This window comes from Squalius cephalus (assembly GCF_949319135.1).
Source record: "Squalius cephalus genome assembly, chromosome: 8".
In the NCBI taxonomy this organism is placed as follows: domain Eukaryota; kingdom Metazoa; phylum Chordata; class Actinopteri; order Cypriniformes; family Leuciscidae; genus Squalius; species Squalius cephalus.
Window position 1 is genome coordinate 14,247,762 of NC_137129.1, and position 14,045 is coordinate 14,261,806.

Here is a 14,045-nt window from a genome sequence, read left to right on the forward strand (position 1 = left end):
TATCTCCCTTTGCTTTGAACTTTGAGCGTTGTAACTTTGCAGATGTTGTTTATGCTCAAACAGCAACATTACACACTAACTGAAGTTAGAAAAGTGAAATCATAATCAACCACCCCTTTAAAAAAAAAAGTACTCTGAAAGAGATGAAAAAGAAATGGCAAGTAACATTGAACTCAAGTAGATATACTGAAATAGTATTTTCTTGTAAAACATACTCCAATGATCTTTGTTTTATTTACAACTTCGAAAAATCTTTTTTCTTTTTACGGCGTGTTTTCCAATGCCTGTCATTTTGAAGTGTCCTCCGACTACAATCTGCACACAAGCTGAAGTGTTGGATCGTCTCTGCCCATTGCTTTCTGCCCTTTCCCATCTTTTGTTCAGCTTTTCTTTACTCTAGAAGCTCGAGCAAAAGGTTGCCGTGAGTGCACTGCCATTTTATCACTTTCTCTCTGTGTTCTGAGACGAAAAGAATAGATATTACCTCCAAGTCTTCTCATAATCCCTGAGGATACGCATTCGCTTTCTCTCCTGTCAGAAGCCATTCGATCCACAGTCATGCCCTTCTAACATGACAGCACAAAGATTCTAGGGTGTACGTCTTCATGGAGCAAATATGTTAGTAAGCATGTTTTATTCCACCCTGACACTAACTTGAAGTTAGCATTAGAATAAAGAAGAAAAACACTTTTCAATTATCATGACTATAATAGAAAATTATAATAATAATAAAAAAAAAAGATTTATGTGGCGTGACTGTCATTGCGCAACATTTTTGTTGTGGGAGATCAGTTTATGGCTCGTGCTCACTTATAGGAGCTGTATTGTGTCATTACAGTTTGTTTTATGACTGAAGTGGCATTCAGAAATGAATCTGCGTGTTAAGGGAGCCATGCTGAAGTGCAACAAACCACCTCCGCTTAAACGCCTCTATTCAAAACACTTTGGACCATTCCTTGTCATTATTTGTATTGAGGCTGCATGCTCTCACATGAATACTGATTTCTTCACAAACCATTGATTTTAGTGTTCACTGTCGACTAAATTGGTTTTCTTACTTGACTAAAGATGCTTGTCTTCTAGAGCAGTATTTGGTAAAGTTCAACATGGGGGAAAATATCTCACAACCAATCAGCTGATGCTAGCTGACAGTGCCAAAGCTTTTTGTGCAGATCTACGGTGAAAGTGTATACACAAATACTGTCTAAGGCTAATGAGGTATTATTTTTCAGACAATCTAATGATTCATAGAGTGAGAGAAGCATTATTGATTTGGGCTTTTTTCATCTGTAATGAAGGAAAAGAGTGTCTGGAGAATGACTTTTTTTATTGTGTCTGCAAACTTTTTCTGTGTGCACTTGATGGTAATGACAATAGCACCTTTCACACAGTAATTCTAGTAAACCGAAAAATTACCAGAACAACTTTTTTCGGTAAATACACAAATGTAATGTTCACAGACACAGCAGCATTCCCTCTTTTTAGCGGTAAGATATTATTCACACATCAGTACCAAAATACCAGTAAACTCTGATGTCAATCATTGGAAATGACCATTAAATGCTGTGCATGCTTTAGTTTCACTACCTGGCCAATTTCACAAATTTTTTTTTTACTTCTGATTGACAGGCGTAAGTGGATTATCACACAGAATGGTTTTGCTCTTAAAAATATGAGACACGTATTAGTAGCTCTTTGTAGCATTTTAATGTAATCATCAGACTTGGTTATGTACAACAGTATTTTATAATAAGTCAAACTATGACCCATCGTATGGCTTCCCCTTCTTTTCTCTTCAGAGGGTGTTACTTCGGCGTTCCCTCCTCTTGAATATCAAACTGCCGGTTGGGTTTTGTGGACTCAAGCATAAGCTCGTAAAGCTGCCCCATCTGCTCTTCTTGAAAGTCTTTGAGTTTATCTTCCGATAAATCAGCGCCAAATACCAACTTCTTGTTTCCCGCCGCTTCCAGCACCTGCGTCTGTAGGGTGTCTTTGTAGTTCTGCACAGAAAATAAGACGGATACATTAAAAAAACATGAGCAACTTTTTATTTTTTAGCTACTTTAGAACTTTTCTGAGATAACTAAAACCTTAACACTTTTATGCCTGCTATTGCTTCTTGTATTGATTTGACACACAGGCACAATTAAGAAATTCATTTTATAGAGAGCTATTGATTTACTATTACAGACTGTGACAGAATTATTTATTTCTCTTTGTTGGAGATTCATTGATTGCAATTCACAAGATGAAATGCAGGTCACGGGGGTTACGAAGTATCATGGAATCCACAAAGGTCTAATGGAGGTCAATGCCCTCTGCTCTCTCTAAGCCCACTTAAATCACTCCCTCTATATCAGTGATTACCACCTGTACAAAGGTCCAGAGTCTCTACAAGTTTTACAAAGCCAAAGTTCTTCAACTTGCTAGTAAAACTGGCCTTACAACATATCTGAGGTGCAGGTTTTTAGCGCAATTTTCCTATGGACAAAATTGCGATTGTTAACTCATGATTTCTGTTCTGTCTGTGCGCACCAATCTTGCACTTCTATCTCCTCCTCAACCAGACCACCTAGAGACTTCGGGTTTTCGGCATTATGTTAAGGAAGGTCTAATCTCGGGAACGCACAAAAAAAAAAAAAAAAAAAACATAAAAAGATTTACTATCTCTTAGTGTTGTGATCCCATGACGTCAGAAAATTGCGCTAAAACACTCACTGAGTTTTTATTACTTGTTTTTTTCTGTGAACCAAATAAAGAACAGTTGTTATATTATGTCAACACATTCTGGCTCCTCATAGTGCATGCTTGGTAGGGGTTGTCAGTTATTTTTCACTATCAATTCCATTTAAAAAAATTACTGCAACCAAACTATTTTCATTTGTATCAATGTTTTTCAAGGTATACATTCTTCTGCTGCCATGTACAAAACACTGAAAGTTTCTTACTGAATGTACATACTGAATACAGCATGACCAGTGTAGTCCAATACATTTGTTGAAAGAAGTAGCTCAAAAATGCTTGATTTGATTCAGTCTTAGCGATTCCCTCACTCACTGAACAGCAAATCACCTTAAAGTCGTGTCTGATTCTAAATAAAGTAAATAAATAAAGTGTGTTGTGTGTAATCATGACACTAAGATATCTGTAAATACCGACTGATTGTCCATAATGTGCACTTTAAGACAGACGCCCACAATAGATTTTGTTCTAGTAAGTATTTTAATTATTAAAACAATCACTTAATTGTAACTAAAAACATTCTTTTCATAGTATATAGGATACATTATTGTGGGTTGGTCATCCACAAAAGAACTAAGACAATGATTAATTGGAATCAGAACCAGAATTGTTAAATACGATTATCCTCCACAATCCTTGTAGCACTAGTACGCAAAGTCCCAGAGTAGAACTAAACATATTTACACCATACCGATGATTCTATCATATGAGCTTCATTCTTAATTGAAACTTGTCCGTCACGTCTGTCATGACTGCTTACGATCAAACCTACAAGACATTACAGGCAGACTCATTCAGGAAAATACACTGAAAACAAAACCATTAAGAACTCTCATTCACTCTCCTAACATCTTGGAATTTGGACGCAATTCAATTTTGGAAGTAAAAGGCCATTTGTCTGAGAAGCTTCCTCCTCTACATAATGTAATTAGATTGAACATCTGCCAAAGAGTAATATTTTAAGAATGGAAGGGATGTGGGCATACTGAATGCCGAGCTTTTTGGTGGAGCTCACCTTCTGAATATAAACACCTCACATCCCATCGCATTGACGTAATCAGGCAACCCGTTTTATGTTTGTCTGGAATAGCCTGACTTTCCCAAGGGCACATAACTTTAAAGATCTATACTGATAAATAGATTAGGTCTATGACCACTACTTCGTATGCACAGTACAGCTTTGAAACGTGCCACTGAAATAACAATGGATTCACAGTTAAGTCAGAAGTCTTTTAAGAGATGCTTTTATCCAAAGTGACAAATAGTATAATAATTACAGAGACAATCCCCTGGAAGCAACCTGGGGTTAATGGAGATGGCTCAAGGCTCCAATTTACATCAAGCAAAATCTCAAACAAAATCTCCAATGTAAGTGTTTTAGAGTTGGAAAAGTTTTCTGAAGTTTTCGGAAAACTTAGATCCAACTTAGGGCTACACGATATATCGTTCTAGCATCAATATAGGGATGTCAAGTATAGGGATCGTAGTTGATGTGTGATCTGTACAGACTAGGCACCAGTTTAAACATTCAAGCGATTTTAAAACATTCAAGCGCAAGAAGGTGCGAAAGAGAACTCAATTCTGATCCCGTGCATTGTTTTCTGAGCGCACAGCATGCAAACACTGAATTCCGTTCTCTTTTTCGTCTATTTGCGCTTGAACGGACACATACACGCAAAATGATGTCAAAATGCCCATCTCAGCGAGTATCTTCATAAATACAGTCGCTTACGTGAACTTAAACAATTGAGAAAGAAAATGGATGCGAATCATTATCCTGAATCCGTCATTAATGTCAATCAACAAACCAAAAACAATCACTTTTGTAGCTTTAATAAAGATGAATTAGATTTAGGGGTGTGACGATTAGTATATAACCGTGAGACCGATAGTTGAACACCGTCATTAGAACTCTATAACCGCCAAAACAGTGTTATTAAAATATTTTTTACAAACATTTTTTTATCATAGAGAATGTTTAATACTAATTAAAAACAATTGTTAACAGTCTGTGTTATTAATAGTCTACGTCGTTTCCAGCTGTATTTGATTCTTTGCCAAGTACCCCCTGACCGACCGCCAATCGTTTGAAATAGAAATAAAAGCTATGACTATGAGTGATGTGCCATCATTATGAGATTTATTAAACAAATGAAAAACATTTGCAATAATAAACATTAGCAATCAACATTTGCAATAATAAACAACGTACCATTACTGATAACTGAACGTGCAGTTTAATTACCCCTTGACTGGCCCCAAACATGTTTGATAAAAGAAACACAGTGTGTATATAACCTATATGATGTTTATTACATTTTAGCTCAAAAACAATTGTAATAAAATATAGGATCATAAGATGCGCAATATATCGGGAGACATGGTTTTTACCACTTAATGAAGTTTTGTTTTGTAAATCGTCAGACATGATTTTTACCACTTCACTAAGTTTTTCTTTGTAGAAAGCCTTTCTTTAAATCGAATTTCGTTTTGTACAAATTGTATCTTAATTTTAATAAATGTTTCATCAATTGCATGTATTTAATAAATAAAAAGCAAATATAGCAGACAATATAATAACCGTGACATGGAGGCGCCGGTGCGCCGCGTTCACTTGCATTGCATTGTGAACTAGAGCGCATCTCATCGTAAATGAATGAAACTCAGCGTAGGTCTATGCCTCATACATTAGCATTAAATATCTTTGCTGCATCCTTTCTAGAACAGACAAGGGCTTTCTTGCGGCTGCATCAGCAGAACATTGCATCGTCCATAGACCGCAAAACAATCAGCGGATGGCGGGCGGGTGCGGCTTTGAAATTTGGTGAAAAAACGTTGGTGCGGATTATGAGTTTTGTGATGCGGTTGCGGATGAAATAATACCCCATCCGCGTATCTCTATCGATAACAACATTGAACACTACACAAATATTAATTTTATTTTTTTTAATTTAGGCGATCAAGTAGCTAATCAGTGTCTGCTCGTTTATTCAAACTAAGTTGTCCTATAACAGATGAACGTCGCATTGTTTTCTATGCAAATTCACTCCCCTACAAAATTACCCCAATCATTCTACAATGATTAATTATTTCTAAATAGAGCTATTCATCTGGTGAAACTGTTTCAATATTGAAATTATTGCAGAAAAACTAAATATCGCAATAACAGTTAAGGACCTTCGTGTCACTAATATTGTTTTGAATGGGGAAAAGTGCAATGCTCACTGCAGCACTAGTGCTAAATTCATGATTTGTTTAGATTTAGCATTTAGAAACAAAATTGATGAGACAGTTGTCAGATTTCATTGGTGATTTCAAATATGAAATTTAATCATATGCTTGGTGAACAGTTTTGGAGAATTTGATGTTTCCCCATTCAAAAAGATAGGAGCTATACTTGCATGCCGAGAGGCAGTGCAAAGATGGACGCCGAGTGAAATGACTTGTCGAAAAAGGGACTTTGGTTAAACATGGGTGCGCTTTGGGCTCCACATTCTTTGACGCGAAAATATTTTCTGGTTCACTTTTCGCTCAGTTCATCAAAGTCAAACATGTAAAGCTGGTGCAAACATAACCACATCACTATGATCAGATGCTTTCTTGATGCTACTCTTTTCTCACCACTGTCATTTTTGACACCACTCCTTGCAGCATGGCCAGAGTTGGAATGGTCGCAAGCAGCAGACCACTGTACAACCATTTCAAACATCTGTTTATTCTCGAGCAAAGAACAAAGAACAACTTCACAGAGAGTAGATCAGGGCCTTTATAGTTCTTGAGCCAGCAAATTTCTGGTTAAAAGGTTAACCAGCACTTTGTCACACCTGTTTTCATTGCTATGTGCAACATTTTAAAAATAAGCAAGGAGTATACTATATGCAAGTATGCAGACACAAATGCTCGGTCCTGTTATTATTTTGATATTCATAAAGTTAATTTCTCCTTCACCCCTTCTTATTTTGTATCTCACATCACCTTTAATATAAGATTAGTGGTAATGCACTTGCTTCTGACACAAGGTGCTTTGGTGCTCCTGAGGTTCAACTTTGATATCCACATTTTGTCACCCAGACCAAGTTACATATTAAAACATTTTATGAAGAAACATGGTGTAGTGTTTGCACATTGAAAAGATGCAAGGGTGCTCTGGGTGGTTACTGGGCGTTGTCATTAGCTTTTTTATGGTGTTCTGAGTTGTTTTTAACATAGTAACATGAGGCAACTAGATGTTGATGACTAATATGATGTTCTGGGTTCTCCCAAGTTTTCCCAATATCCCAAGATATTCTGACCCTTCCATCAAAATAAGTCTATAAAATGTCTTCGCCAGATTTATCATCTACCAGGCGAAAATGGCAAACCCATATATAAAAACAACAATGCACACACTTTTCACTCCTTCACATTCTCCTTTTCTTTCATTCCTCAGGGAAAGCTTGTCTGTTGCAATGCGGTCGATTTATTAGGCGATGAGAAGCCCCCTGGGCCCTCTGGTGTAACTGGATTAAAGTGAACACTCAGTGCTCCTAATCACATTTGGAGGCTCGCTCTACGTCTGTTCCTGGCTCCGCCACCCTTCCTCATTGTTTTTTTTTTTCCAGCAGTGCTTTGAAAACTGAGACCCCACAGTAATTCACTCACCTCCAAATGAACGAGTAGGAAGGAGGTTCTTAAGCACTCACACACACTCCTTCCCAATACTAATTTTAGAGTGGACTCCTCCATTCACAGCTGTATTGTGAGCGAGTGTGAAGCACTACAGCTCTGTTGTAAAATAGTGAGCTACCTACCTAGACCAGTATGACTTTGACTTACTTTCTTCTTGCGAACACAAAAGATATTTGGAAGACAATTGGGAACCAAACAGCATTGAAGCCCACTGGCGTCTATTGTGTAGCCAAACAAAATATGTTTCTATATGTTCCCAAGAAGAAACCAAGTCATATAAGTTTAAAATGTCATGAGGGTGAATAAATGATGACAGAACATTCATTTTTGGGTGGAGATTACCTTTAAGGTCACCCAAAAATGAAAATTCTGTCATTCATTTTCGGAACACAAATGAAGATCTTTTTGATTAAATCTGAGAGCTTTTTATTCCTCCATAGACAGCTACGCAACTGACACTTTGTCCAGTGGCATACCTTTGTTTTAAAAAGTGGGTGGGACAGGAGGTGGGTGGGTGAGGGTGTAAGATACTGTATGTGTACAATAAAAATTGGATGTCCAGAAATCAATTTAAATAGTACATTCATTGGATTTAATTTGTCGTTTAATGAGATCTACTAATATTGTTAGTGTCTAGAATTTTCACGTGAATAAATGCATAGATCCGCAAATTTTGCTTGTGTACTTTATTGGTCAAGTGATAGAACTTTTGCCAAGCGTGTCAGAGGTTTCGGGTTCTAATCCGCACTCGTATTGTTTTTTTGTTTTGTTTTCCTCATCAAACGCGAATATGTTCATCAGTGGTAGTATATTAAAGGAGTCATAACCTGCAATTTTCACTTTTCCACGAGAATCAATGTATGTTATGATTGCATAATGATTATACACTGGCCGGGAAGCCGATATTTAAAAGTGAAGCGTTTGTTTACCTCAGGGTTTGTAAAATAGCCCACGTGCACGCGCACTAAAAAACAAGATTTTGATTTCTGCCCCGTCTTGACGTCAAGACGGGGCAGGATATACCATATATGGACACCGCAAACCTATGCTGCAGGAAGCCCTGCCCCTCTCCCCCTCATATTCAGTTCAGTCGAGAAAGATGCAGAAACGTAGTGCACACGTGAGTTGCTCTGTTGTTGACTGCCAGAATCAACATGTAAATGTGTTTTCTCTACCAAGAACGGATCAGGGACCAGTGGATTAAATTCATTTTTAATGACGCGGTTCCTTCAACCCTTCCCACTGGCTTATCGTTAGGTGTCTGTGCTGTGCTAAACATTGTACGCCGGAATCCTTCACAAATTTGGGGCAATATCAGGCGAAGTTGGCATCGAAGCTCGGGAAAAGCGCCATTCCAACAATCAGAGACTTGCCTGCAATTGAAACGGTAAGACTGTGTTTTTATTGCTCTACTGTGTGTAACAAACAGCAGCTAACTGCTAATGCGGCTATTGTATGCTATTGCGTCTGTCACTAGACAAATAAACGAAAGACTCGAGGTGAAGTAATTATTTATGTTCCCTGTAAACGATTTTTGACTGCATTATAATGATATCTTAATTCAGAATATGATCAAGATTGCGTAGGTTGATGTGTTCGGGGAATTTGCCAGTTAATAGTAACATTTAAAGCCCCTTAAATGAACGAAATGACTCGAAAAAAGATTTGTTCATTTTGATGAACGAGATCGAACAAGAGAGTCAATAGACACTGGTGGCTGGTGTTGCCAGATTGGGTGTTTTTCCGCTACATATTAAGGCCGGTTTACGGTGTGTTTTAGGTGGGTTTTCGCCTGGAAGGCTTTATAGAAATCTGGCATCCTACTGAACGAAGTTAAACTGAGAGAGCGTGGCGTTCACAGACACCAGAATGAACGAGTTCACAGTAACGTTCATCAGGCAGTAATGCGGTACGTTCAGTTCACGTTCGCCCAAAATATGAACGAGTTCATGAACTATCGTTCAATGAACGCGTTCAGGCACAACACTGGCGGGAGTATTAGCTTCGAGGTAAACATGGGGAATGGCTGCTAACGTTACTTTGCAAAAAACAAATGACTGAGATCATCATGAATTCGGCTATTGTTGTATATTGATTGCCTAACGCTTATACACTGGCCGGGAAGCCGGTCGCGGCCAGGTCAGGTTCATTCACAACTTGCGCCATGATGTCATTTTGGAATGATATGCTAAAATGTTACCTGCGGTGTCAACCCCGCTCCTTCCTGCAACCAATCAACGCGCCCCTCATTTGCATTATTAAAATGACCGTCCACGACAGCCAAAATATCGCATCAGATCTCGCGAGACAATAATGCCTTCAGAAATAAGGGTCTGAGGAGCTCTGTGTTTATTTTTTTTCCACTTTTCTTTTTTAGAAGGGCCTGAAAGACTATAATACAGCAGTAGGTATCCAAGGAAATACTAGGTTATGACTCCTTTAAGCAGGAACACGTGACGTTTGTGTACAATTTGTTTTTGTGATTTCACCGGTGTTGTGTCGAATTTCGACTCCCGCCAAATTATTACCCCCCTCGTTAAAGTCAGTACCTGATTGCCTAATCCTAACCCCACCCCTAATCCTAACCCCTCCCCCACAACTAATCCTAAACCTACCAATGCTAGGGGGGGTAATAATTTGGCGGGAGTCGAAATTCGGACTGAGCCACAAGAGAACACTGTATCTGCGCCACTGATAGCAAGCGGCAACAAGCACCCAGCTTGATTTAAAAACAACACATTTAAGCACTAGATTGTCTCTTATTTAACAAATGAACGAAATGAATGCCCTACAAGTTAACCGGAGATGTTTTATTTATCTGTATTAGGTACATCCGTGCTGCGAGATGTTTCAAAAAGTGGTGGGGTGGGGACAATATCGACCCTGGCAAAAAGTGGTGGAGACATGTCCCACCCGCAAATAAAGCCTATGACTTGGACGCTTCAAAAAGTTCCTAAAGTGATCATAAAACTAGTCCATTTGAATTGAGCAGTCAAGTCCAAATTTTCTGAAGACATTAGATCGCTTTATATGATGAACAGATTGAATTTAGGCATTTATTCTTTAAAATATCATATTTTGTGTTAAACAGAAGAAAGAAACTCATGCAGGTTTAGAACGACATATGGGTGAGTGCAGGATTTTCATTTTTGGGTGAATTATCCCTTTAAGGCAACATAGGCATGTTCCTATGATATAGGCCTACAGAAAAAGGCTCACGTTGTTTTTGATTCTGGACCCAGGTTTTACAGTGGACATAGTGGTGTAGAACTGAAATTGTATTTCACAAACTGTAAATTGAATTTAAAGGGTTTCATGCTCAATGCAACCCCAAAATCACATTGTGATCAGCACAAACTATGTTTTTACTCGCTGTAAGTGAACTCAATACCAAAACAGTCCAAACTAATAAAAAAGTGATTACTTTTACCCATTATTATTCCTTTTACAATTATCACATCACATGGTTTGCGTGGTAACATGCTAATATCAATATCAAACTCTACTGGAATCACTTTTGAGTTGAGTTCACCCACAAATGAAAATTATGTCATCATTTTTTTTTTTTTTTTTTTTTAATTACTCAGCCTCATGTTATTCCAAACCTGTTTAATTCACTTTTATCCATGCAACACAAACAGTGAATTTCTGAGAAATATAATGGAAATCTTATTATACTGAAAGTAAACAGGCTGTCAAAATGACAAATAAGCCACTTACTGTAAAAGCATCATAAAAGTGGTCCAAACAATGGTTCTTAAGTGTTCTAAAGTCACACGGCAGCTTTGTGTGAGAAAAATATAAAAATTGTTGTAGCTGTCTTTGATGTGTTCATGAAAGAATTTGTGAAGTCTCACTTATGAATAAATTGTTCTTTTGAGTCAAATCTTTTCAATTGTGTTATCCAATTCACAAAAATGGTCTGTATTATCTGTAGTCGAGTTTAATTCACTCAATGATTCAGTCACAAACTGCTACAAGTTCACTGGAGGGGAAGATTATCAGTGAACAATGACTTAAATTTCAGTCCTTTCCCAAACAAAGCTGATGTATAGGGCTGGTCCGAATACCATTTTTTAAGCTTCGAAGCTTTGGTAGTAATGAACATCGAATATTCAAAGCTTTGGAGAGAGGGTGCTGAACATATTCTTCATAAACTCCAACCTGTTAACATGGGAGCCGAAATAAAAACGGACACGTCACGCAGCCAGTGTGTCGCCGGCCTTATTCAAGCGCGAATGAGAACTGTTTCGCGGGGGATCCCAGGTGTGCAAAAAAAAAAAAAAATATTCGAATGTCAAATTTTCAAATCGAATACCAACCCACTGAACGAATATTCGAATATTCGAATATTCGGGTCCAGCCCTACTGATGTATGGCATTATGTGTTCCACAAAAGAAAGAAAGTAACGCAGGTTTGGAATGACATGAGTGTGAGTAAATAATGACAACATTTTCTTTTTGGGCTGAACTATCCCTTTAAGGTTTACTCTGTGTATTTTATTACATTTTCTGTGTTTACCGGATTTATTTTCTAACTGTGTACGTGCATAAGCGAAATGTTGCAAAGGGCTAGACTCATTTTTTTCAGGACAGTCAGCTGTCAATTTTGGAAGGATGTGTACATGTCCTTCTGTGCAAGGACATAATGACTCTCATTACCTGGAAGTGTGAGATTTTTACCCTCTTAAAGAATATCTGTTTCTGTCAAAGCCAGTACAGGAACATCGAGTCCTCTGAAATGATACTGCATGACTGTAAAACTGCAATAAGAGCTCTGTCCACAATCCTGAGCTACCAGAACCATACTAGAAGTGTAATACATCTTGTGAAGTTTGACGGCTCAAAAATCAACTCCAATATCCAGGCTTAGAGTAAAGGAAGATCTGGATTATTGCTCCTTGAAAGCATGCTGCTGCATGTTTAAGTGGAGTTCATGCGTTGAATTCGATCTTTGGATTTGTCATGGAACATTTCATTCGAGCATGGCGTCAGAGCACGATTCTGTAACCACATAACTAAAATGCAAGAAATAGGTCTCATCAAAGTGATGCTGGATTAAAGTGTAATTAATGTACACAGATGGTGTCAGGAAACAGCGGTGCTCCCTGGGAGAAAAGGATTTGTTAGTTATGGGGTTATGGATGAATTCCATTATGTCTTCATGATGATAGAGACTTCAGGAAGGTGCTGCCATCATGTGGAATGTTTCAGCAAAGGCCTGACTCATTAAAGGGATAGTTCCGCCCAAACAATAAAATGTTGTCATTTACTCACCCTCAAGTTGTTCCAAACCTGTATGAGTATGAAGAAGTATGATATTTTGAAGAATATTGGTAATCAAACAGTTGACGGTAGCTACTGACTTCCTTTTTTTTCCCTACTATGGACGTCAATGGCTACCGTCAAATGTTTGATTTCCAACATTCTTCCAAATATCTTCTTTTGTGTTCAACAGAAGAAAGAAACTCATACAGGTTTGGAACAACTTGAGGGTGAGTAAATGATGACAACGTTTTCCTTTTTGGGTCAACTATCCCTTCAAAGAACTTAAGATTTGGTAACATCTCTTGTAAATATAAATTTGTTTCCATTTTACAACAACACTTACAATGCACTGACAACATAGGATGAGGATGAAAAATAATAAGGGGAATTTACATGTGGGGTTATGTGAGAATGATGATGTACAGTGGAATGATGTAAATGTAGGGATGCACAGTGACAAAAAACACAATAGGACTATTAGCCACACCACCAAAAAATAAAATAAAATAAAATAAAATAAATTATTGTGGGGGACCCCCATTATAAGACTTGATTCGATTCAAGCACTGTCATGTAATTAAGTGATTTAAATGTATTTGCTTTCTCTGCAGTCAAGTGATGGAAGCTCACAGCTGGGTTTCCCTCTTACCTGCCATTCTGTCATGAAGCGTGTGACATCTTCACCTGATGCAGACTTGTTTCTTCTGAATTCATCTTTCACATACTGATCACCCAGAGCCCGCAGGTCTATGGGCAGGAAGCGGTGCAGTAACAGGATTCTCTTATACAAAGACCGAACCACTGATACATGTGCTGGATGTGCCATAACTTCACAATCTGACAGACAGTAACCTCTAGATATAATACAGCGACAAGTGCGTCCTATTTGAACACAGCAACGAAGTGTTAGTGCACCAGCCTAAAAGCCATAGCTCATGAGAAAGACGAACCGATCTGATATTATTAATTATAAAAGGTCATAATGTACATAACACTGTTGATTACCCAACCGTACTTGCAGTCTTCTTCACCGCAACGCTTTGAGTGTTATTACAGCCGCTGCTGCCCTCTGGCGCCGATTGGAATGTTGTGCAACTAAGAAACCAGGCGCCAATCACTTTCTCATTCAAATACGTCACCCAAGACCTATTAAAAGTTCATTTAAATCTTCTTTAGAACATTGTGTTTTGCCAAGTTAATGTTTACAAATCAATAACTTAATCGTGACAATCATGAGAGTTTTTTGTTCTTATTTGGGACAGGTTTGTGTAGTGTATTAAAATGGGTAATAATTAGCCTATGTCTCATTGCATGTTTTATATGACCATTTTACAACATTGAACAGGCACTTTATTTAGGCTGTATTG

At 38.0% G+C, this 14,045-nt stretch overlaps 1 protein-coding gene across 1 annotated transcript; it reads right to left on the bottom strand.

The window, feature by feature from the left end:
• Positions 1–1,309: 1,309 nt before the first annotated feature.
• sdhaf3 (succinate dehydrogenase complex assembly factor 3) lies at positions 1,310–13,750 on the bottom strand. The gene is made up of 2 exons (XM_079880038.1): positions 13,328–13,750; positions 1,310–2,000 (listed from the first exon to the last, which is right to left on the bottom strand). The coding sequence occupies exons 1-2, from the start codon at positions 13,502–13,504 to the stop codon at positions 1,806–1,808; spliced, it is 372 nt and encodes a 123-aa protein (XP_079736164.1). The 5' UTR covers positions 13,505–13,750; the 3' UTR covers positions 1,310–1,805.
• Between the last annotated feature and the right edge of the window lie 295 nt (positions 13,751–14,045).

Bases quoted from the DNA above. Each gene is read 5' to 3' on its own strand.
- sdhaf3 (XM_079880038.1), bottom strand. From the start codon at position 13,504: ATGGCACATCCAGCACATGTATCAGTGGTTCGGTCTTTGTATAAGAGA. The intron at 2,001-13,327 runs GTAAGAGGGAAA...TTTTCTGTGCAG, and splicing joins GCTTCATGACAGAATGGCAG to AACTACAAAGACACCCTACA.